This window comes from Acanthaster planci, linkage group LG08, assembly GCF_054643075.1.
Source record: "Acanthaster planci isolate LZ-2023a linkage group LG08, COTS_SCS, whole genome shotgun sequence".
Classification (NCBI taxonomy): domain Eukaryota; kingdom Metazoa; phylum Echinodermata; class Asteroidea; order Valvatida; family Acanthasteridae; genus Acanthaster; species Acanthaster planci.
The window spans coordinates 12,261,417-12,284,161 of NC_141784.1; the positions used below are offsets into that span (position 1 = coordinate 12,261,417).

The following is a 22,745-nucleotide window of genomic DNA, read 5'->3' on the forward strand; positions in this document are numbered from 1 at the left end:
TCATTTAGGGAGTAGACAATATACAAATGAAACTCGCATCTTAAAATGACATATTCTTCAGCAATTTGCAAAAGGCAAGTACATAAAAATGGATCAATTACATTAACTTGCTGAAAATCATTTGCTGCAATCAAGTGGGAAATCCTCAGTTTTAGAACAACTACCCGAACAGCCACATTCATTTTTTTAAATCCAAAACCAATCAACTAAAAAGCAGTGCCAGCAACAAAGATCCCTAGATCTTTGTTTATAAGTTAAATATGCCTTGTGACAAAAAATTTAAATAGCAAGCAAAACCCATTGGCTAATGAATTTGCTGTTCTTTTGCAAAATGAAAATCACTTCCAAGTCATGAATGATAACCTGAATAGTGTAACCAGGAAGAAAGAATAAGGTCATTTTAGATCTATATTCAAGATCGGGGGGGGGAGGAGGGGTAAACAGAAATAAAATTCCCCAAATTGATTTTAGCTCATTTTATTTACAAAAACTGGTGTTGGCTGAACTTGGCTCCCCAATCCACCAATGGTAGTGTCTTTCTCTTTGTAAAAGCATAAACTTACCAACACATTAAGAAATCAACTAACACAATGAAAAAGTCGCACACCAGCTCTCCAGGGATAGAGACAAGTTTTTTGGTGATAATTTAAAGATTTATTTTCAGTTAATTCTTTTTCTATTTCATAGCGTGACAACTTTCTTACAAAGAATAAATCAGACAACTCCTAAATAAGCACTGATTTCATGATTTTATTGATCAATTGTTTGTGCTCACATTCTGATAGCAATTACAATTAACCCACAAAAGGTGGCTTTGAACAACATATGATTGAAATACATATTGATTATGAACTGTTCATCAAATGTTTGACTGATGTCAAAAAATTGAAAAAAAAAGTACTTTAAATGAGTTGCATGGGCCAACAGATATAAAGCTGTTACATATCATTTGGATTTCATCTAAAAAAACCTATTACCAAAACAAAAAAAAATTGCAGACATCTGTGCAAGATCATGACAAACAATATTGCACAATCATGTCTAAAACCATCCATTCAGGTGACCAGAGTACAATGTGGTAGATGTGGCCATCTTGAAATGTAATAAATCGGATGAGCAGCCACATGTGAACTCTGACAGTGTGTTTCATGTCGCCACTGAACACTTGGCCCACCATCATTAAGTTTACTGGCATCGGTAAAGACTGCCAAAGGGATAATACACTGTACATTGGCCAAAACAAAACCCACACAATTCTGAGGTGAAACAAATATAAAGCAGAAAGATCAACAGTCATAATGAACATCTTAGCTGACCATACAACCTCCAGATGAGAGGCAGCAAGAGATTGCCCAAGTCAAGGAATTCCTTTAAGTTGTATACCATTCCAGAAATAAAAAGGTTAAACTTATTGTATTTCGCACCTCATACAATTGGAAAACTGATCCCTAAAGAAGCTGTCAAGGCCAAGGTTTTAGAAGAACATCTTTTGAAACAGCGGCCAGTCACTGGAAGATGAGCACTTCTATAGCAGGGTAACAGAAACATTCACACATATGCCTGACGAGTCTAGCTTCAGGCTAAAAAAATGTGTGATCACTAGTTGAATACAGTATTGCCTGGGTTGAGTATCAATCTGTGGATAGAGTACCAATCTGTATGCCAGCGCAGGTTGTGGCATTCCTCGAGTCAGTTACATCAGTTTCACGTCCATGAAATGTTTAAATACTGACCACTGGAAAGGGCATGTTTACTTATAAATATGTATGAAATGTAAAAAAGAAAAACGAAAGATTATCCAACTAGAGGCAGTAAATGTATATGTGGAGAATGATCAGCTACACTACTTTTTTGTACCCCTGCAGAGTTTGAAATTGTTTTCTGGTTTCCCCCTTTTACTCAAAGTCCATGTACAACTGATAAAAGAATCATAAATATTGGCATTGACATTCCTTTCAAATAATTTAAATTTAGTACCTCAAGAAGTCATTACAAAAGAATGATAAAGCATTTTTTAACTAAATTTCAATAGAACCTCCAAAATGTGAGGAATTTTTTAAGTTTCATTATCAAATAAAAATAAACCATACAGCAGACTGCATTTGGCCCAAATAAACTGACCAATAAAAATGAAAAAATTCCATCAGACATGCCTTGCCCTCAAACCAAAAGAGAAAGAAATAATGTCACATTTTGTTCAGGGTATTATGTAAATCAGTTTCAAGCCAAGTACCAAATAAACAACTAACTGGAATTCTTTTTAGATAAATTAAGAGACCGCTTTGTCATTAATGTTAAGTGGTGTGAAGTATTTCTCCAGCAGACATGCATAATTGAGAACATTTTAAATGGTGCAAAAAGTTTTGTTTTGTAGTTTTGGTGTAATCAGCAGATAAGAAATTGTCATTTCAACACTGGGATTTACACAATGACTGCAAAGACATGCTTGAAAAACTTTCAACATGGGCGATAACTCTGATTCTCTTTAACAACCAACCGACTTCTTATCGTGAGAAGACACTGACATGTTGCATGTACTTTGCGTGCTCCGTGCGTCTTTGAAGCTGAAAGTGTCCATATTTCCTCCACCACTTTTAAAAGGCAGGTAATCTGACATAATTACTGACAACAATTTGAAAAAAGTCAGGCACTGGTCTGAAAGGACAGTGCAACAACAGTGTATACATCTTTTATACTCTCTGGAAAGCACTTCCGGCTGATTTAATCAGCTATACCAACTCTACAAATAGGCAACACAAGTCGATTTCATCGACTCTGTACACTGATAGCATTTACGGGCAATGTAACTACTAATACTCATAGGGTGGGTAACGCATAACACTGTACGCACAAAGCTGGTACACATTTCTCCAGAGTAGAGCATGTGGATGGAAGGCCGATGAGGCAGTTGGGTATTTTGAAAGGACAATTAGGATCATTTGAGAACTGATGTCACCCTGATAGGGCTGACCTCTAATGACCTACAATACGCTTCACTTTTAGCATCTGCTGTCTGAATATCGAACTTGCTTTTATGCACAGCTACTAAGCAGCCAATCCGCTCAGCCTAGACTAGAGTTCTGCTTAGCATAAACGTGCAGTTACGGCCAAATGCACCTGTGATGTACATGTACACTGTTCATGACAAGATTTTGAGAAGCATCTGAATTTGCTGAAATCGGACCCCAGCTTTTAAGGAAGCTATGGACCAGCTATTAACCACATATCTTGAGTGCAGGAAACATGGCAACTGGAGTAACTTTAGAGGCATTTCTGGCAGTACTTGCTTGGAATCACATCTTCTGGAAACAGTCTTTCATGTTGGTCCACACTGCAATTCCCTGTGAAAAATCACGACAAAAAAGTGTCTAAACAGAGAAATATTACTGTCATAAATCCATACATATTTCTGACTTATCTGCCATGTCTTGTATGAAACCAATTTCCAGTTTTTAGACAAAATCAGAGCCTGAGAACTGTAACAATTAACCACTTCCTGCTGGGGACTCGGGGATCGCAGACATATGGTTTATATGGGTGGCCGGGGTCTCCGAACTCGGACAAAGGAAACAGGGCCCTGTAACAAAAGACCGTACGCCAAACAAAAGACCAGGCTGCTGGGCATTACAGACATTTTTCGCTCTCAAAAGTGGAGATAATCCAGCCTTATTTTGAAACCGTATACCAGGGTTTGGGGCATTGAGAGCAAGCGGATTACCACCGGGGACAAAAGCGCTCCACCACTGCAGCAATGAGCCACACAGCACTGCTGCACTCTAATCTGGCCCCTCTTGAAAAGAGGTCAGCAGTGCACTAGGTTCGTGAACAAAAGACAGTTATACAACACCGCACAATCTGGTCTCTGTTTACAAGGCTGCTGGCCTGACTGAAATACTCGGGCGTCAATGAAGGTCACCTGTCAACTTAGAGTAGTGCCTAAAGATTACTTTGTGTGGCTATAAACGACCGTTAAATGAAATGATGAATTTTTGAAGGATTTTGAAAACAGAAAAAATGAGTCATGCCGGCCCAGCATCATCAACATTGAAAAATGCCCCGGCATGAAGTGGTTAAATCCCTGCTCCAGAAAACCAACAGGGATCTTTCATAAGTTTAGCGATAGCTTTGTGACATTTTGAAGTGTTTCAGAAGTGGAAGGGGGTCAGTCAGTGTAAATGAAGAGTCCCTGGTAACATCTGTGGTCGCTCTCTGACTTGTTACAAAATGTTTTGGAGCAAACAAACAACATTTGATATGACACTTTAATGGAAAAAATGATTATGAACGTACCATATGTAAACACCAAAATATTTTCACAATGTTACCATTCAACATTTTGTGGTACCACTCTTACCCCTAAACTAATAGATCAAAAACTTTATAATGTCCTTCCCTTGTTTTTGTTTTGGAGGAGGGCCTTTGAGAGAAGCCTTTGTGCTGTTCCAAGAAATACTTTTTAATTGATAATAATTATTCCTTTTTTTAAACTTAAACAAGTTTGGCCAACTCTACAGTAAACTAAAATACATTTCTCTTCAACAAGAGATCATCTAACAACCTGCCCCAGGCAGATAAAATGTAGATGAAAGACCCTTCTTGAACAACTAATGACATTTTGGGACCAAAACCAGCAGAGTATTAAAGTTAGAAGGTCCTTTTCTCTCAGTCTGTAACTCAGTAACTTTAAATGTGCATTAGAAAGAGCAAACTCAGCATGATATTTGATTGGTTGCAAGTTGCCATCCTGAAGTATTGAGGGTTCCTACTGGTTTACACGATGCAAGATTCTCGTGTAGGCCACTTACTCAAAGTGGACATGGCAACTTCCCTCTCACTGTATTTCAAGTCAACCGTGATATCCTTGTGTGGGAAAGACTTACCCTCTTTGATATTTTGATTTGCAAAATGGCATAGTTGATGAAAATTTCCTTCAAGTCAGTTGTCCTTTGTTTCTTGAACCTCTCCACCTCCGCTGAAGCACTTTCAATGAACCTTCTGCTCACAGAAAAACGAGGAGAAGAACTAGTGCATAAAAATTACCTTGAGAAGCAACTTGTTTAGCTGAATATGAAATTAATGAATAAATGTCTTTAATCAAGTGTATTTCAAAACATATCATTGGGCTTTATAAATGATATTACTAAACTAATTCATTTTGTAGCTGTTGATATTCCGAAGGACTGAGGTTTCAGGGATGACGAATTGTCACAACTTTTCTAATGAAATTACATGTGGACGGTAGTAGTTTTTGCCTGGTATCTTTTGGCAGTAAGAACTCAGTGAAAGAGCATCTCTGACTAAAACTTACTCTGTTTCTTGTGTTGCTTGCTTGAGGTGCTGCTCGCACTCCTCTATCTGCTCTTCCAGCACCTTGATCTGAGCGTCCTTCGATTCTTGGCTCTCCGGCCCAAATATCTTTGATCTCATCCCTCGGAAGGAAAATGATTTGCTGGGTGCATTACCCTGAATGCAGCAACAACCATGTTATAAAAATTTTAAAATACCGAGCAACAGAAAATCCACAATGATATTGTTGGAAAGACAGAGGTCCCTCCATTCCCTGATCTCATGTTATTAGATCTGACTTTTATTAGATCTGACTTTTTGAAAAAAAAAAAGCAATTTAGTTCACGCTTACCAAGTACACAATACATCTGATTGTGAGTAGGCTAATCCACTGTTGCAGTCAAATCCACCACAAGTCCCTATAAGTCCATCACAAGTCATTTAGTCTTAAACCAAGCTGCAACATAAGGTTTGGCCAAAAAGCATCAGTCTGTTAGTGTTCAATTTTACTCATGACAGGTCTTGTGAAAGGACTTGTAACTGGATTCCACTACAGCCCTGGATTAGCCTAGAAGGCTATTTCCAAGAGTTGGAATACCAAGTGAGAACCACTTGCAAAGAAATCACACACAAAGAATATGACACTACACCTAGCAAATGGAAAAAAGTTTGCTGGTTTAGTAAAATGCACTTCTCTGAACTGGGAGAACAATTCTCAAGAGATGGTTGCTCTCACATTACCTTCGAAACTCTGAATATTAAAAAATAGCACCAACAACGTTACAACCAGGGACATTTACAAATCGCCCCTGTAATGCCTATGAATACCAATTATCTGCATCACATGATGCATGCAGGAAAGAACTGACCAACCAGCTCAAAACATACCAGAACTTGATCTCTCTGTAGTTTCTTGGCAGTGAGCAAGTCACTTGCCTTCTCCATTTCGTACTGCAGGACCTCTTGCTTCCTGCAGACAGATCTGAGGAGTGGAATACAACAGACATAAATGCACAAGGAATTTGAAGCAAAGTGTAAAAAATCAAACTAACAATAAATCCATACCGGCAAGAAGTGAACAGTGGCCCTTCCCAGACAACCTTAGTGGTTTGACTAAGTAACTGGCTGAAAACTAAAATACATCCCTCCTGGCTGTAACATATTTTTCCCTTTTTTCTGAACACTCCGCTGTAAATTTCTTATTTTTTTCCAAGTGAAGTCTGAATTAGACTATTTCATTTTTATGCTGGATTATAAGTAAAACAATGCTGTGGTTAAGACATCTAAATGTGTACGCAGTTGTGAATTTAAATGCCATCAAGACACCCTGAAAAGTTTATGGCCAGCAAACCATGGTCACAATTTTTGGACAGACTAGGGGAAAATGGAGGACATGTGGTCTACAAGTGGTCCCTGTGAAAGTAGGAGGTCATGAGTAAAACTGAGGATCTTAAAGAGGTCAGTGCTGAGCAGAACGATTAGACAGCACAATGTGACAGCACAAAAAGCTCAGCTCTGCCACGTGTACTGGTTGATAAGCACAATGTGTGACAAAAAACTGGTATTCCTCAAAATGTCCACAAACCCATACTTTTTTGCAAAGGCACAAACTGAGACGTGGCCACAGTAATGAAACACGTATCTAATATCTCTTTGCAACCAATGAAGATAGAACTAGTGTGCAGAGTCCACACTGCACAACAAATTGCTCCATCAAGACGACAAACCCAAGTTTACTATCCCATAGCCACTACAAGAGAACTACTCTAAGCAAATCCCACTCCCACGGTAACCCCTCCTGCTCACAATCAAACATCCACAGAATGTACCGCACAATGACACTATGAAATTTGGATTGGTTAAAATAGAGTTAAATGTTGTTTCTCGATTAAAATGTATTTCACCCTGATTTAAACCCCGTTTTAACCGCATAGATCAAGCCAAAATGTTCACCCCATTTTAACCGTGTTTCAACTGAACCCACCACACTTTGTTATTCAAGCCCTAATCCTCTCCTGGTCCATCGACAGTACAAATGAACAGTCACCCATTTCAACCGTGATTTAACGGTGGAGAGATGGCGTGCTACAACCTGCAGAGTCCCATTGGGTAAATCCACTTATTACCTAGTTAAAGAGCGGTCTGGGGGGGAAATGTCAAGCATCTTCCTTACGTTCCACAAGTTCAATTTGGCTTCAATGTAATGAATGTGGAGGTATTTCCGCACCCGTTTACATGATAAATCACTGGTTTTTGACAAATAAAGCAATGAATTGTTTGAATAAAAATGATACGTGTGTCTGGAGTAGTTTAGTTATAATAAACAACTGAAGTTTTATTGGTATAGTTACCGTTCATTAGTCCTTAATGACACTTAATCGGAAGTGACTGTTTTCTGCATGCACAAAATCAACTGCGCTAGCACTAAAATTCATGATGGTGGCACCCACAGTCGAATGTTAACCATTCGTCAAGCGCGCAGAACCTTTTACTGATTAAAACTACCCAAGGCAGTATTGTACTGCCGGCCCATAAGCCCCAATAAATTGGCAAGAACCTGGTAATCCAAACCATACCGAATACGCAGTATACATAATCCGCGAATTACATACATAAGCACAAATGTAGTGAGAATTTAGTATTGTAATAAGCCGGCTGAAAAGCCATACTTACATGTACATGTACATTGTAACTTCAGGGTTCAGGTTCAGTTCTGTGGTTTGGTGGCAAGGCTGACATAAGAGCTTGTAGCAAAAATTTTCAGGATACATGGAAGTTTGTGATATATACACAAACTTGCGGATCCGCCCGTTCGTGAAGGGCTCGATTGTTCAGCGGGATTTGCCATGCGTTAAATAAAATGTCTCTATCCTGAAATACATGTGCGCTGCATGACGCCTGAAAACTAATACATTCAGGTGAAGGATAGGCCTACGAAGTGCTGAGTCCAGGTGCAAAGAACTCACTTGTATCAATCAGTGGCAATTAAAAGCTATTTAGTATACCGTTAGGGATTAGGGCAGGGCAGCATATTAATGCGGTATGATCACCACGCACAAAGGAACTCATCTGGCCTTGGGGATTATACTCCGTAAAACTGACTGCAGAGTGTGATTCCCCAAAAGGTCCCTGTTTTAACCGAATAGCCAGCCTTGCTATCTGAGCTGCAAAACTACAAAACTGACCGCAGAGTTAATGAGCAGAGCTCCTTACCAGCTTCCAAAAAGAGCCCCATTTTTAACACTGTTTTTTTTTTTTTTGCTACCCCAGGTTTAACAGAAAATGAACACGGTTAAATGGAGTGATCAGACGGCACACACCAGTTTTAACCGAGAAACTGCATTTTAACCGAGCAGAAATTCACAGTGTGAGCAGCTGTAGCATTCCACTCACTTGAGTGCATCAGCAAAGTAGATGTACTCCTTGAGCTGATCAGCTATCTGCTCCTCTTCATTCATGTAGTCATCGATGTAGTCCTTGTACCTGAGGAATGAAAGCAGCACAATATGAGAGCAATGACCTCAATTCCTAGCTACTGGGAATACATGTACTCTTCAAACACTGCCACTGGTGGAATAGACAGGAGCGTTGGTACATGTAGTGTGCGACTTCACTTTCACACAATCTAACAGTGACTTTGCTGGTTAACAGAGGACTGGACATGTGAATTCCAAAAGCTTAGGACACTGGATCTTGAACAGAAGGGAATCCTGTCACCAAGCATTGCAATGCAAATTATCGTTTAAAAAAGGGGTATGTGACAAAACATTGCGGTCACTTGTTCGATAGCTTAGTCAGGCCATTTATGAAGCCAAAAGGAAGAAGGAAAATGAAAATGTCATAGAGGGAACAAATACACTTTTAAGATATTGCTTCAAGAGTGGTGTAGAGTTTTCCTGCTGACTGAAAATTTTGCCCTTTTCTGAATCCACGCAAACCTGTTAAAACTATAAATAACCGAGTAGTCTATAACAAAGAGTGAAACACACCCAAACCCATCCACACGTACCAACTCTTGTCTGTTTTGGCATCAAAAATGGAAAGTAAATTTTGTCCCCTCAATTTCTGACTGTAAATGGGAATAAAACTGTTCCACTACTTTATAGTTTACTACATGTACATGTAGCAGCTTTTATTACAGTTTACATGGTAAACGTGCTTTTGAGCACTCGGGTAATGATAAAAAGCAGTAAGCACTGAGATTCAGGTTGGATTAGAGGTTCTTAGTGGTTCTCTCCTTTCACCTTTGTGGCCGATGTTTGAGTCCCAGTCTGGTCTATCGTGTGCACTGTGATATTTTTTAGTCCCTACCTTATACTATGGGTTTACTCAGTATATTCTTCAGAGCCCCCCTTAGAAACTGTAACTGCTTTAATACTTCCATAAAGGCTTTGAGCTACAGTGCCCAGGGCGCTTGTGAAGACTACTTGTTTCAATTATCAGAAAAGTTTTGTAATCACAACAAACAATGCCAACATGATGGGTCCCTTTCACTGATTTGCGTTTATGAACACTGATTTGAAATAGGCTAATCAAAGTCAGTCTGGATCTGAGTCTGAATAGCTCTGGAAGCTCATTTCGCAGATGGCCTTAGATCTCATTCATTGGGATAACATTCTTACGCATCCATGAAGTGGCCAGCACTCTGCAGTCCATCCCCCATCTCCTGCTCGATGCCGCTCCACTCGCTGAAGACTCGGCCATAGTTGCCGTGGATCTTGTGTATGCCATATAGCCTGTCCACCAGCTTCTGCAAGGACACAAGAGCCAAGATAGGGTACAAAATTTGATACTTTGGACACTGCATTACTATGTGAGTCAGGATTGGGTTGCAAATGGTCAGAAGTACGCGGAAAAAGATCAATAAGAAAAGGGAATGTTGAAACGTTGAAGGAAATGGGGCCATACTGCATCAACATAGGAAGAGAAAATCTTATTTGAGGATAACCTTGACTATGGCTATGACCGGCTTGATGAGGTAGGACAAGTACAGTACACTGGGGTATATAAACATGTATTCTGACAAGGTTTGAATTTCAAAAGCTCTGATAACGTGCATAAGTCTCTGCAGAAAACATGAGAGGAGCCCCTGCCCACCGACCAGCCAAAGGATGACATTATGTGCAGTGTGTCTAGTTACATGATTAAAAGCCAACCCTTCCATTTTCGTTTACAGAGTCTCCAGGATCTGAGTGCAATGATGCACCCTCCATGTATGGAATATATTTGAAATGGCAGGGTGGTGGAACTAAGGTGCCTTTCTTCTTTCATTTCCAATATTGGGAAAGGGGACAACTGCGCATTACAGTTTTATTGCATATTTGAACGGAAATCTACCAGGAGTACATGTATTGAAATGTTGCACGCACAGCTTACATGTACTTTGACATGAGCAAACCAAATCAGTATTGAGGAAGTTGACTTGCATTGAATCTTGAACCCATATGTGGCTCTTGTGAGCAGCCAAACATAAACCTTCAACTTAATATTTCAGTCCCTCCCTTTCACATGTACATGTACACATGATTGGGCAAGACTGCTCCCTCGTGTCAATGTTTTAACATAATTCACATCCCAGGAAGGGATGCAGCTCAGTCATCTCTACAGTCCTCGCACTGGCAGCTACCTGCCTTAACCACCAGCCTCCTAAGGAGGCATCCGTTTTATCTTTAACACTGGATATCCTGTCTGGAACAAAAATTGATAACACAACTCAGAGACAACGTGGTACCTGGGGATGTTGCAAAGCACATGTACATGTTTTCCAGATATGTGTCTCTTTGTAGAGGCAGTTTTTACAGGGTGGAATGGCTGTTGTGAGACCATCAGGTATCTACCATTAAAAGGCTAATCTATTAAGCCATATCCCATTATAGGACCTGCAAAAAGTGGGCGGGCCATGCCGCCCTCCCCTCACAAAAGTGGGGACCAGTGCCACTGCCCCTCTCCCATAGGTGATTTCTGATCCTGTCTCATCTCCCTTAAGCTCAGAGTGAATTTCAGACAGCCTGAACTTAGCTGAACACACAATCAGTTCCATGTGCTCGGGAAGAGCAAAACATCTGCATGTCATGACATAATTGGCAAAATACCCAAATCTGATGCATGGATGGAGGGAAAACTGAAGATCTCAGGAACCAAGAAATCAGGTGAAGATGCAACAAGCATTACCCACAACCTAACTGATTCTAAGACATCAGCAAGGAGATTTCAAGGAGTTTGAGGGTATGGTCCACCCACTATTACTTAGCTTGGGACTTAATGTTCTTTCAAAGTTTCATAACAGACAAATGAATTAGGCCCCCCCAAAAGACTCCGGTTTCTGGTCATGGGCTTGGCCTTTTTACTACATGAGAAGTGTGAATTAGCAACTTTGAATTAGTAAAAATACCATGAAATATGATGTGAGGCAGTGGTTTCATTCCTCTCACTCAAGAAAGAGGCTTCTATCTTTGGCAAGATTCAGTTTGTTAAAACACAGTAGCACAACCATAGAAAAATCATGTGTGAAAAATAAATGTTCAGCTCAAGTTTCCGGTTTAAATGAAATTCTCATGAGGTAGCAGTATATGACATTCTTTGCACATTGTTTTCTGCTTTAGCTTAGAGGAAACAAGTTGCTTGTCAAACAGCCTATGAAAAAATTAATGAAAACAGTTCAGCTCCAGAGTCAAAATGAAAACAAAATTCTCATAAGGTAAATGACATACTGTACACATTGTTGTCTGTTTTAGCTTATAAGAAACGAGCTGCATTTAACATACTGGGGAGAAAATTCAGCTCAGAAAATAAAATTTTCTCTCACTCTAATATACCTTTGTTCTTGGCAAGTGACGATCAATGATGCACGAGTTATGTATGGTTGTCATAATGCGATGCCCATTGCAACTGCATGCATATATACTGCCACTGCCTCACCGACACTGAAATAGACTGGCCGCTCACCCTTTGTTGCTCAAAAGTTTTTTCAATTTGTATACTTACACAGGACGCAAGACCACTTCGTTTGTCTGGTTAACAGACATACGTGGGCCCGGGTCTGAATCAATTGGCTACGGCCGGAAATAAATTACAACGAATATATGGCAGCACCCACGGCTAGTTCCCATAGAATTATGCACGATATCAAGCCACAGCCAACTGATTCAGATGACGTCATCTGATAAGAGTGCCCGACTGAAATGGGTGGAGGCCTAGGGGAATTCCTTTACCGTACATATTACTCAATTCCACCAATCAAGAACACGTTAAAATTGCGGTAGCAGAATTCCTGCTGATCAAGTAAGTCTGGTGGCTTTTGGAAATTGTTTTATGCGAAATAAAAATTCTTTATTTTGCTCATGCGCAGGTCTATGGTGATGCGCATGGTGACCAGAAACCAGAGACATTTTTGGGGGGCCTTAGATGTTGAAGGCTTTGGGAAGGCTCCCAGTAAAAGGGAGCTGGGGTTAAACCATGGAATAGTGAGAGTCAGAGGACAAAAGTGAATTGGTGAATGAGGATTATTTTTAAAAATTTGAAAAGAATCTTGATTTTCTTATATTTCTTCAATCAGAACCAGGAAATTTACTCCAAGGCAAAGTACATGTAGGGGACATTTGCTGTTTAAAAAATGAGGGGGGGCAAACGATACAACATTGAAGAATTTTTTCTGAGAATTGACAGCAGACCTGCCAAAGTGGTTTATGCTTGAAATGATCTTGGTCACTGCAAAATTTGTTTTCAATGCAAGCAAGATCCTGCTTGTACATACGTATATGTAGACTTAATGTCTTTCAAGGGGCTCAGGCTATCACTACTGGTACATGCTAATCACAAACTCATGACTTGAACATGGACTCAATTTACACCTAGAGGCAAGTCTGTACAAATACTACGTCATTAAAGGAGAATGGGTACCAAGCTACAAGCATGCAAACAACATTTTACAATTTCTACCATGACAGGTAACGGTGGTCAGGTGCAAATGACCACGAGGAAGTCAGATGACACCTGACTTGATTTGGCTCAATGGCTTTCTTCCTCTTTTGTTCTATGACAGTCTTGAAGTGCCAGGATCCTTAATAACAAAACAACGCCAAATAGTGTGCTCAATCAACTGTTTCCCTTGCAGGATATGAATAGAAGGCCAATTTTTTCACAAATCCTGCTGACGCAGATGGGGACAAGTGCTGTGCACATTATATACATGGTGCGGATCATGGGTGAATCATCCTAGCCACAGAATTATTGCCAATCAACAAGTTGGATGATTCATGGCACAGGGCTGTGCATCCCTTTGCCAATTTTCCCTAAGAAGGAATTGAAAATTAAAATGTACATTGGACACATCTCTCCTGAACCCAGAAGTCTGCTGTGAGCTTATATGCTGCATGTGTGACTTCGCTTTTCCATCGTGCAGGCAAAATAATGCACAGAATTGGCAAGCTTGGTGTTGGGTCTACATTGATACGACTGGTGGCCACTCTAAGCTGCTATTTTGATCTTCTCTCAAATCCAATCCAAAAACTTCGACAAGCAGGGAACTGCAGAATCAGAGCAACACCCCAAAATGTCAGACCCATTTGTGTCAGACAGCCCTGTGGGGGCATGTTGCCATAGTGACAATACAGTCACACTGTGCTTTGTAAACAAATGCTATCCCAGAAGAGGGCACACATTACGTGAAGCAACCCCTGCTGTATTTTCTGAATACCCTCTGACGAAGGCTAAGAGCAGGAGTGACATGGCCAAAACTCTACAAATTTATTATCCTGTGTCTTTTATTCTTGGAAAGCATGTGGCACTTCCTTGACATTCAGAACAGGATTGACATAACAATACAGTCAGGAACACAGTCACGTTCCGTCTGCTCATCATCAGCAGCAACTTGAAAGAAACATTTTCATTTCATTAGTTAAATTTGTAGACTTGATGTATGAAAACATAATAGGAAATTAAGCAACCAAACTATGCAGTGCTTCCAATGAGTATGCATGACTGGTTATTAAACAAACTCATAAACTGCTTTCAAAACAAACAACCACAAAGGCTTGGCAGCTGGGTCAGAATTCTGCATGAAACCAGCTACATGTATATACATGTACATGTAGATTCCACATTGCTGTCCTCTAAGCCACATTCTACATGTACATGTACCAGTATGCACACATGTACTTGCACAATAATTTTCAAATGCCCTACGTGTACCGGTACATGTAAATGTAATTGTAAAGATGTTATTTTTTCCCCACCTTACACTACACATTAGCATGTATTTGAATGGATAAGCTGAGTATCAAACAGAAACCAGACATTTTGAGCTTCTGAGTAAGAACAAGACTTGTACTAGGCTTGTAACCTAGACACCAGATGTGTAATATTTTGCAACGTGATTGCATTAAAAGTGAATGATATTTCTGCCTCAACTCAAAACACAAAAACTGAAAAGAAGAAAAAGAAACTACATTGTAGAACCATAACACGACGTGTACATGTTTCTTAAGCAACAGAACACAGGGCTTTTCCACATACATGTACAAAAGCTTTTGAGTGAGAACAAGACTTGTTGCTATTGACTTGCAGACCAAAATTATTTGTACAAAGCCTTGGAAATTGTGCAGAAATTTAAACTGATAAAGGATAACAGGATGACAAGATTGTAACATCATTGATCAAAAACCATATTATTAAATAAATCACTGATTTGGCCTGGTTTGATAAGGACATGACCAAGTTATTGGTGAGAAAACGTAAAAAGGCTAAAGGGCTTGGCAAAAAGATTTTGAAATCAACACAACTGCTCTTGATGACATCATCAAACAATATCACTACAGTGGTAACAAATTCTCTGAATGTGTTTTCGACGTCCAAAGTTTCAATTGGTTTTGAAATCTAAAAAAAAATCCACACTATGTGATCAGAAACAAATGGGTCATTCCATGAGGATGAGGTACATGTACAATTAGTGACAGTTTCAGTTGTTACATCGGTTCTGTAAAAATGAACAGCTATTTCCCTGGATGTGGATTCCAAATTGACATTGTTAAACATCTTGCAAAGCTGGATACAGAGGTATGTGTTATTTTTACAAAGTAAATGTCCTACATGTACTCTACAGGTTATGACTGGTGGTAAAAGTTGCGGATGTACACGTCACAACTGCCACTGTCACAAACCTCATGGAATGACCCAAATGATAGAATCAAAAAGAAAAAATGATCAGGTGCTTAGGTTCTACCTCCCCACTGAATATGACCTTGGCCAGTGATCGATATGTCAATCGAAAGTGGCAATTTTTGATGAAAAATCAGGTTATCAAAACATTTTCCCAAAATAACCCTCACCGCACATGTACATGTACCTGATTTATCAAGGGTTTACAAAAGGATTTTTGAAAATACTGCGTTTTGTTTAGATGGAACAAAAAACTGTTCTGGTAAATAATTTTTTTTTAAAAACTCATCATGTCCCTCCAATTTTTCTTATGATATTTATAAAATACCTGTACATGGTATGGTGCATGCCAAGTGTATACGACGTATGAACTACATGTATGTACATGCAAGTCTGACTTGAGATTCTATATGTAGTCAACAAAAACTGCAAGTTTGCATTTCAAGTGACTAAAGATGAAGTCATCACAAACTCACTGTTCTTGGAACAGAAATCTTAGTTTCGACAAAATCTGGTGTAGATCCAAGCATCTACATGTAACATGACCAAAGTGCAAACCACAAAAATTCATGTGCAAAGTCTAAGTGACTTAAACAAATCATTCACAACAAAAAAGCTTTTCCGTAAGTACGTGGGAAAAGGAAAAAAAATCGGAACAAACAGAAAACTTTTCCACAACTACATGTATGTAGAAAAGCCTCTTTGAAATCTTCCGAGTGAGAGATTTCTGTGCAGGCTGTCATTGGGCAATCACAGTGTAACCCAATTCAATTATGTCACACAGGTGATTAAAAAATGCAAGCATGCTTAACCTGACCCCCCTCAATCCATGCCTCCCACTGGTACACACATGATGCAACAGAATAGATTCCTGAGCAAAACCAAGCTACCTGCTTGCGGTTATTTGCTTTGTTAAAAAGAATCCATGGTTGGAAAGTGTAATACACTGTATCAGCTTACTTCCTGTACTTTCATCTCCTTTTATCAAAGTACTCTTTTACCACAATAGTACAGTATGAAATAGCACTCTTTGCACTATGTTGGCATGCCCACCTCCTGAAACCAAATGGATTCAAATTTCCTAGGAACAAGCTATTCACAACATGAACACCACTAAAAATCCTTGTCAAACTCTTTGAATATATTTTATTGGCAAAGCATCAAAATAACTGAAACGTCATACATGTAAATGACAGAATGTAAAAAAAACAAACCATACATTGTTGGAATGCCCTGGCAATATGTTGCAGATGTACATTGGGAAATGAACACTAAATCAAATTTGACAACCACAAGCTGCGTTGATTTTTCAAGAAAACCCCAATCCCTTAGGACATATCGAGCCATGTGGGAAAAGAATGTCACCCCCATGCAATTTCTGGCCCACTAATCGCAGGTGTTCTCCAGAGGAGAAGGAACATTGCAGCTGCTGGCAGGTTTTGTCCCCTTAAAGTGGGGTTGGGGACACAGGGTTTGTGATGTCAAAAGCTCGAGGGGGCCGGGTTGATGTTAAAGGGAAACCCACTGATCTCCAGAGGGTCAACTCTTGGAGGTTAAATCATTTCAACTCTTCAGAATGTAAATAAGGCACAACTTTATTGGGTTTGTTAGCTCTTAATGAGAAGTTTCCATTTGCCTTGTGTCAAAATACAGTCTTAGTCATGTACTTCACATGCTCTGATCGGAAAGAGTTTTCTTTCCATTCAAATACCAATTATTCCTTTGCCTTCCAAGCTCAATGTGATTATAAATTTTAGCCGCTGAAGGGACTTTGCAATAACAAACATAAACATGGGAGTTTGCAAAGTTTGATTTTACTGGATATTTCGTCGTATTTGTTGTTGAGAATATGACTGGTGAGAATGGGAAGATACATGTATGTAATTTTACTTTCCATCAAGCTCTTGTTTAATCAAAGTAGCCACTACAGCAAAATATGTACATGTATGGAAAGGCACATAAACAGTCTACTTGGCCAACGTATCAGACCACAGGACAACGTACAGAGATCTAGAAGAGAAGACAAACACTCAAACAGAAAGAGAAAGAGAAATTCAAGAACGAAACCCAAACTCCATTTTGCACCACTCTGTGGGCAACAAAGAAGGGAAATGACTGTATGTTTCATTAAATTTGATGCTCATTTTCCAGGATTCAGCCCCACTGAATGAATCACGGAGCTTCACAAAGACAGAGGAATGAAACTTACTGCTCTGACTTTCAGCACGGCTGTGATGTTAGCTTGCAGTTCACTGGCATAGTTCTTCAGATCTTCAAATTTTCTGAAATTAAAAACGAATGAGTTTACAGCAGTCTAATGCTTACTGCAATCTCACATGCAGCCTACAGTCCAACATCAACAGCAGCATAAAAAATTGGCCCCCTCTCCCAAACTCACATGTTAAAAACTGGCTTCTTAGTTTTTTATCAGTGGATGAACAACCCAAATTAAGCTTAACTTGGGTATCTTGGACTTCAATGGGACATTGCTTTTTTTAAATTAAGTTTTATCCAAGGGTGAAATGCCAACTGCAATTATGAAAAGGTGCATATTTGTGGACCAATATTTTCAAGTAAGCAGATAGTGCATGTACCAGTATATTCCAAATAATTGGAATGTGCAACTTAAGGAAATTGAGAGAATTTGGCAAAATAGGCCAACTTGTCTGATTTTCACTTCAAGGCTAAAACAGTTTTTGTTGTAATGTTAAAAAATGTGACTGCTGACAAAACACAAACACACAAAAAAATCAAATTTCTAAGATCAAATAAAATTCTACTTGACTTGTCAAAACTCAAGAAGGATGTACAATATGCACAATTTTCTTTTCATTTCTTTTTAGTAAACCAAGGAACAAAATTTTTTCCTGCTTGTGGAGTGACTGAAAATACTGAAAAAAGAAAACACATATTTGTACATGAAATGAAAAATTCTTTTTTAGGATGGTACAGAATCTGAATAGTGAAATGCGGTGTTTTCTGTCACCATTTGGGAAATACTAATGTAAACATAAGAAATGTCATACATAAAATAGCAAGAATGTTTCCCCTTCCACAGAAAGATTGAAAGTCAAAAGACGATGCACTGCAGTACATGAAACAAAAATTCTCTTTTCCAGACATTTTTAGGGTAAAATTAATGTACAGTACCAGTGTTTGAACAAACCTGGGAAACTATTTATACATGTATGTAGAAATGTGAACACACAGAAATACATGTGTATTTTGTTACGGCATGAAAATTTCTGGTTTAAGTTGTAGAGTTTAAGCATCTTGGCTAGCGAGCAACTATCAATGCATTTTTTTCTAGACAAAAATGAATAACCAGTACATTCGTCACCTACCTGTCTGGTTTCTTCAGACGAAAGGACGCATTCAGGCTTTTTAATCTGGAATCTTGCTGTAAGAGCAACAAAGGTTATAAAAAACTACAACGTGAAAAAAGTGTCAAAGGACAATGTATTTTAAGTTATGCTCACAAAACAATGACCGCAACTTGATGAAACGGCATTCTTACCTAGTGTGTGCATGTACATGTATGCAATCCTGGGTGTTTTTTGTTGAATCTACAATAAGTTGGGCAAGAAGATGTACATTATACTGTACACATAGAGAAGAGGCTTTCTAGGAATTTCCAATCATTCTGAAATGCTTTATTTGCCATTCGAGTCAATGTAAATGTAAATGTACCTCCAAAGCACAGCCTTCTGAGGTGTTCAAGCAGAGACTTTCATAATGTAAATAAACATGTACCATACACATACATGTGTACCAGTATATGTACTATGTACATGTAGAAATACAAGTACACTGTACACATCACAAATACAATGTAATTCTGTTAGTGAGAACAACCTAGTCAACAATCAACAACAAATACTAAAGCCTGCCTCCTCCCTTTACCAAAGGAGTGACAGCAAAACCTAAGCCTTAAAAGGTCCATCCCCTTGGGTCCACTATCTGCATACCGTACTTGTATATAAATTATATGTGATGCCTATCCTACAAAGCCAAGGCTGAAACTACACACTCAGGAGTTGCTGTTGCGAAAACACAAGGTTACAAATTTTACCTCCATTATGTACAGCGTACCGGTACATACCGTAACGCAATATACGCATACCAAGAACATGTACATGTATGTTTGAACCACTCACTCTGACCACGTTCCCACTTGATCAACCAATTGGGGGATCTGATCCACCTTTTGCCAAATTGCTGGATCAGATCCTCCAATTGGTGGATCAGATCCGGCAATTGTGTGTAGTGGGAGCGCTAACCGTTATAAGGTTGATCAGGATCAGATCCACCTTTCTTGATCCTCCTCTGGAGCAGGATACAAATCTCCCAATTGTTGGATCAGATCCTGCAATTGGCGGATCACGATGAGATGGGAACGCAAATGGTGGATCTGATCCGGCAATATGACCCGTCAACATCCATCCGTGCATAGAGTGGCGCGAAACTTTTGCAGTCTGTTGAACAATGAATTAAATTTTTTGACTTGTAGCTCATGTGGAATTTTAATGTGTACAGCATTTAAAATAAACAACTGCTGAACTACGGGCTAGCAAAATGTCAACACCCATGCGCAATGCATGCATGCCACGATGTGTACCTAGCCCTTTCACAATTTTCGTTGTGCATTCGTCAGTTTCTTAACCTTTTTCATTTGTGTAATTTCATTTACTTTCCATAAAAACTAATTCTGTGTTAGCGTATAGCCTGCAGTGGGTAACAGAGTATCAAAAACGGAAGCCAAATTTGAAGAGACAACATACTAGGCTGAACATTCGGCCCGATTCAAGGTTGTCATGTCAAGAGAACTCCGCACCCAAAACACCACAAGGGTCACACACACGCCGCCCCAGCACGCAACACTGCCACAGAGCATGCACTCAGCAAGCTAGCGCATGCCGAACCGAACTCAGTGACCTTTCGGGCTTGACATGTCCGTGCGAAAAGGTGGATCAAGCGTTAGTGGAAATGCGACTTGCAGTTTTGTTGCGGTAAGATAACGATCACACTAAAATGCCGGATCAAGATCCATCTTTTCCCAATTCAAGTGGGAACGCGCTGTACGTTTCTGTGCATGTGCACTGACTCTCACTAACAACAGAAGCCAGCAAAACGGCTCTTGACTCAGGCAGGTTGACCCCAAAAGTAATCAATAAACATAAAGCTCAGATACAGTTGTTTCCCCCTCATTTCAATACCAATTGGAATTTACACATTTGAAGTCCCTTTTGCCAACTCACATACAATAAAATTTCATTTTCTGCCAAATTTTTGCCTGTTTTTATCACGTACATTGGTACCCCCAAAATAACAGAGTGAGAAGTTGGAAGTAAAGTCAACATTTTAGAGGGTATTTATTCAGTTTTGCAAGGTTTTCCCTGACATGTCTCTACTTGTGAACAGTGAGGAATACTGTATCTTGCAAGAAGAAACCATACAAACGAGAATGGTAAGTTTTAGATTGTGCCTTTTAGTCGTGCAATTATGGCGTCAGTGTAAGCATTACTCCAATGCCGTAAAAGTCAACTCACACCCAAACTCACTCCCATCCAGGTATATGAGTGTGTACATGTATTCCATGCCATAAATAAGTGTTGTCTGTTACAATAATTCTTCAGGCCGACGACCTTGTGTCACTATTGTGCATGCGCAAATAAACCAACTAAGCACGCACACTATGGGGACCAAATGTACGCGATACAATTAGGCTAGGTCCAAGTTAGTATTTTTTTAAAGTTTAAACATGGACATAATGTAAATGAATATGTACATGTAAGCACATGTATTCACATACATACATCCCGGTACATACATGTGCAGGTATACACATCTCATTCTCTACAGCTAGGGGTTTTCAAAGGGATTTTTTCAGTAACTAGAACAAAACCAGGAAAAATATCACACAATTGAATTTCACTTTTAACTTCAGCACTAACACGGAAAAAACCTTATTAGGGTACAAGCAACGAAACTGGTAATCACAGGGAAGTGAAGTTGGGAGTTTGGGTTTTAAGATACGCACATTACTGCCAAAAATGTATAATTTGAAACCAGCCATTAAAACACTTTACAACAGTAAGGGCAGGAAATGGTAACTGTATAACACCCAAACACAAAGATACAATGTTCAAAGAAACAATACAAGACAATCACAGTGGATTTTTTGTGTGGATGTACCTGTGTTTCTACAGATCCAACTGGCAGCTACAGAAGAAGAAATAAATGCAAAGCAAAAACAAGAAGACAAAAAAAAATTCAAAAATAGAGATGAGCTAAACCAAGAAATGCCACGGAGTACTGGTACATATACATGTATGGTGTACATAAATTGGCAAAAGAAAACTCAAGAATAAAAAAAGATGAAGCCATTGAAAGCACAAACAATCCAGTCAACAGAATTTACAAATTTTATACAAATTTGTAACGTTCATCTTTAGCTTGCATATCCTGTGCTGCCGGTACTTCACCATACTTTTTCATCCTCACGTCTGGCACATTCCACACTACACACAATATATGCTACAGTATCATCCCGCCTCACTTTTCCAAGAAACTAGTGAAAGTTAAAGTACTTGTGAGTGACCATCAACATAGATTGAATTCATTCACAGTTGGTCTGTTTAAGAGTTGCATTATTTTTATTTCTGGATAAAGCTTGAATCAAAAGCTTTTCAATGGTATGTAATGTAAGGATATAGTGTACATGTAGAGTTCGGTATTGCAAATACAGGTGTAAATTGATTGTTGGGTGACAATTTTCAACCTTCAGCACACTTTAAGCAGTATTGAGCAGCAATATTACATTTGTTTTCGGAAAGGAACACTAAATAGCCCAAAATCACACTTCAAAACAAAACTACATGTATGAAAGATGTCAAATCGACATTGAAACTTTTCTAACTTTCCCCAAGGCAAAGTGTCAAGAAGAGCTCTCCCAAGCAGAAAAGGTTGCTTGCCAAGTTTAGCACTGAATATTAGAAGTCAGATGAAAAACCACCAGTGAGCATTTTTTTACTACCTTTTCTTTCTTCAAAGAAAAACTTTTCCGTGCTGAACAAGACTTTGTGCCCCAAAGTTTCCTGGATCAGTTTTGTCCAGTAATCCAACTGCCCATGTGAACACTGACATTTGTCAGTTTCCTTTCAAAATAAACAATTCACCATATGCATGCAAACGAAGCTTCACAAATATGAAATATTAACTAAACAGTGCCTGTTGAAGATGGAATCTTTTAAATGCAAAACTTTCTAACAGCAACATGATTTATGATGTTTTGCATGTCTGCA

General features: G+C 39.1%; 1 protein-coding gene across 5 annotated transcripts in view; it reads right to left on the minus strand.

The window, feature by feature from the left end:
* Positions 1-730: 730 nt before the first annotated feature.
* snx4 (sorting nexin 4) overlaps positions 731-22,745 on the minus strand; it is a 43,478-nt gene continuing 21,463 nt past the window's right edge. For 3 of the 5 annotated variants that reach the window (XM_022244161.2, XM_022244163.2, XM_087140499.1), the window contains 9 exons: positions 21,637-21,663; positions 18,786-18,841; positions 17,651-17,723; positions 9,909-10,036; positions 8,680-8,769; positions 6,175-6,268; positions 5,309-5,463; positions 4,881-4,995; positions 731-3,341 (listed from right to left, as the gene is read on the minus strand). In XM_022244161.2, the coding sequence (XP_022099853.1) occupies positions 3,294-3,341; positions 4,881-4,995; positions 5,309-5,463; positions 6,175-6,268; positions 8,680-8,769; positions 9,909-10,036; positions 17,651-17,723; positions 18,786-18,841; positions 21,637-21,663 (786 nt within the window). In that variant the 3' untranslated portion in view covers positions 731-3,293. The remainder of the gene's footprint in view (positions 3,342-4,880; positions 4,996-5,308; positions 5,464-6,174; positions 6,269-8,679; positions 8,770-9,908; positions 10,037-17,650; positions 17,724-18,785; positions 18,842-21,636; positions 21,664-22,745) is intronic. The other 2 variants (XM_087140500.1, XM_022244162.2) reach the window with 1 other exon arrangement.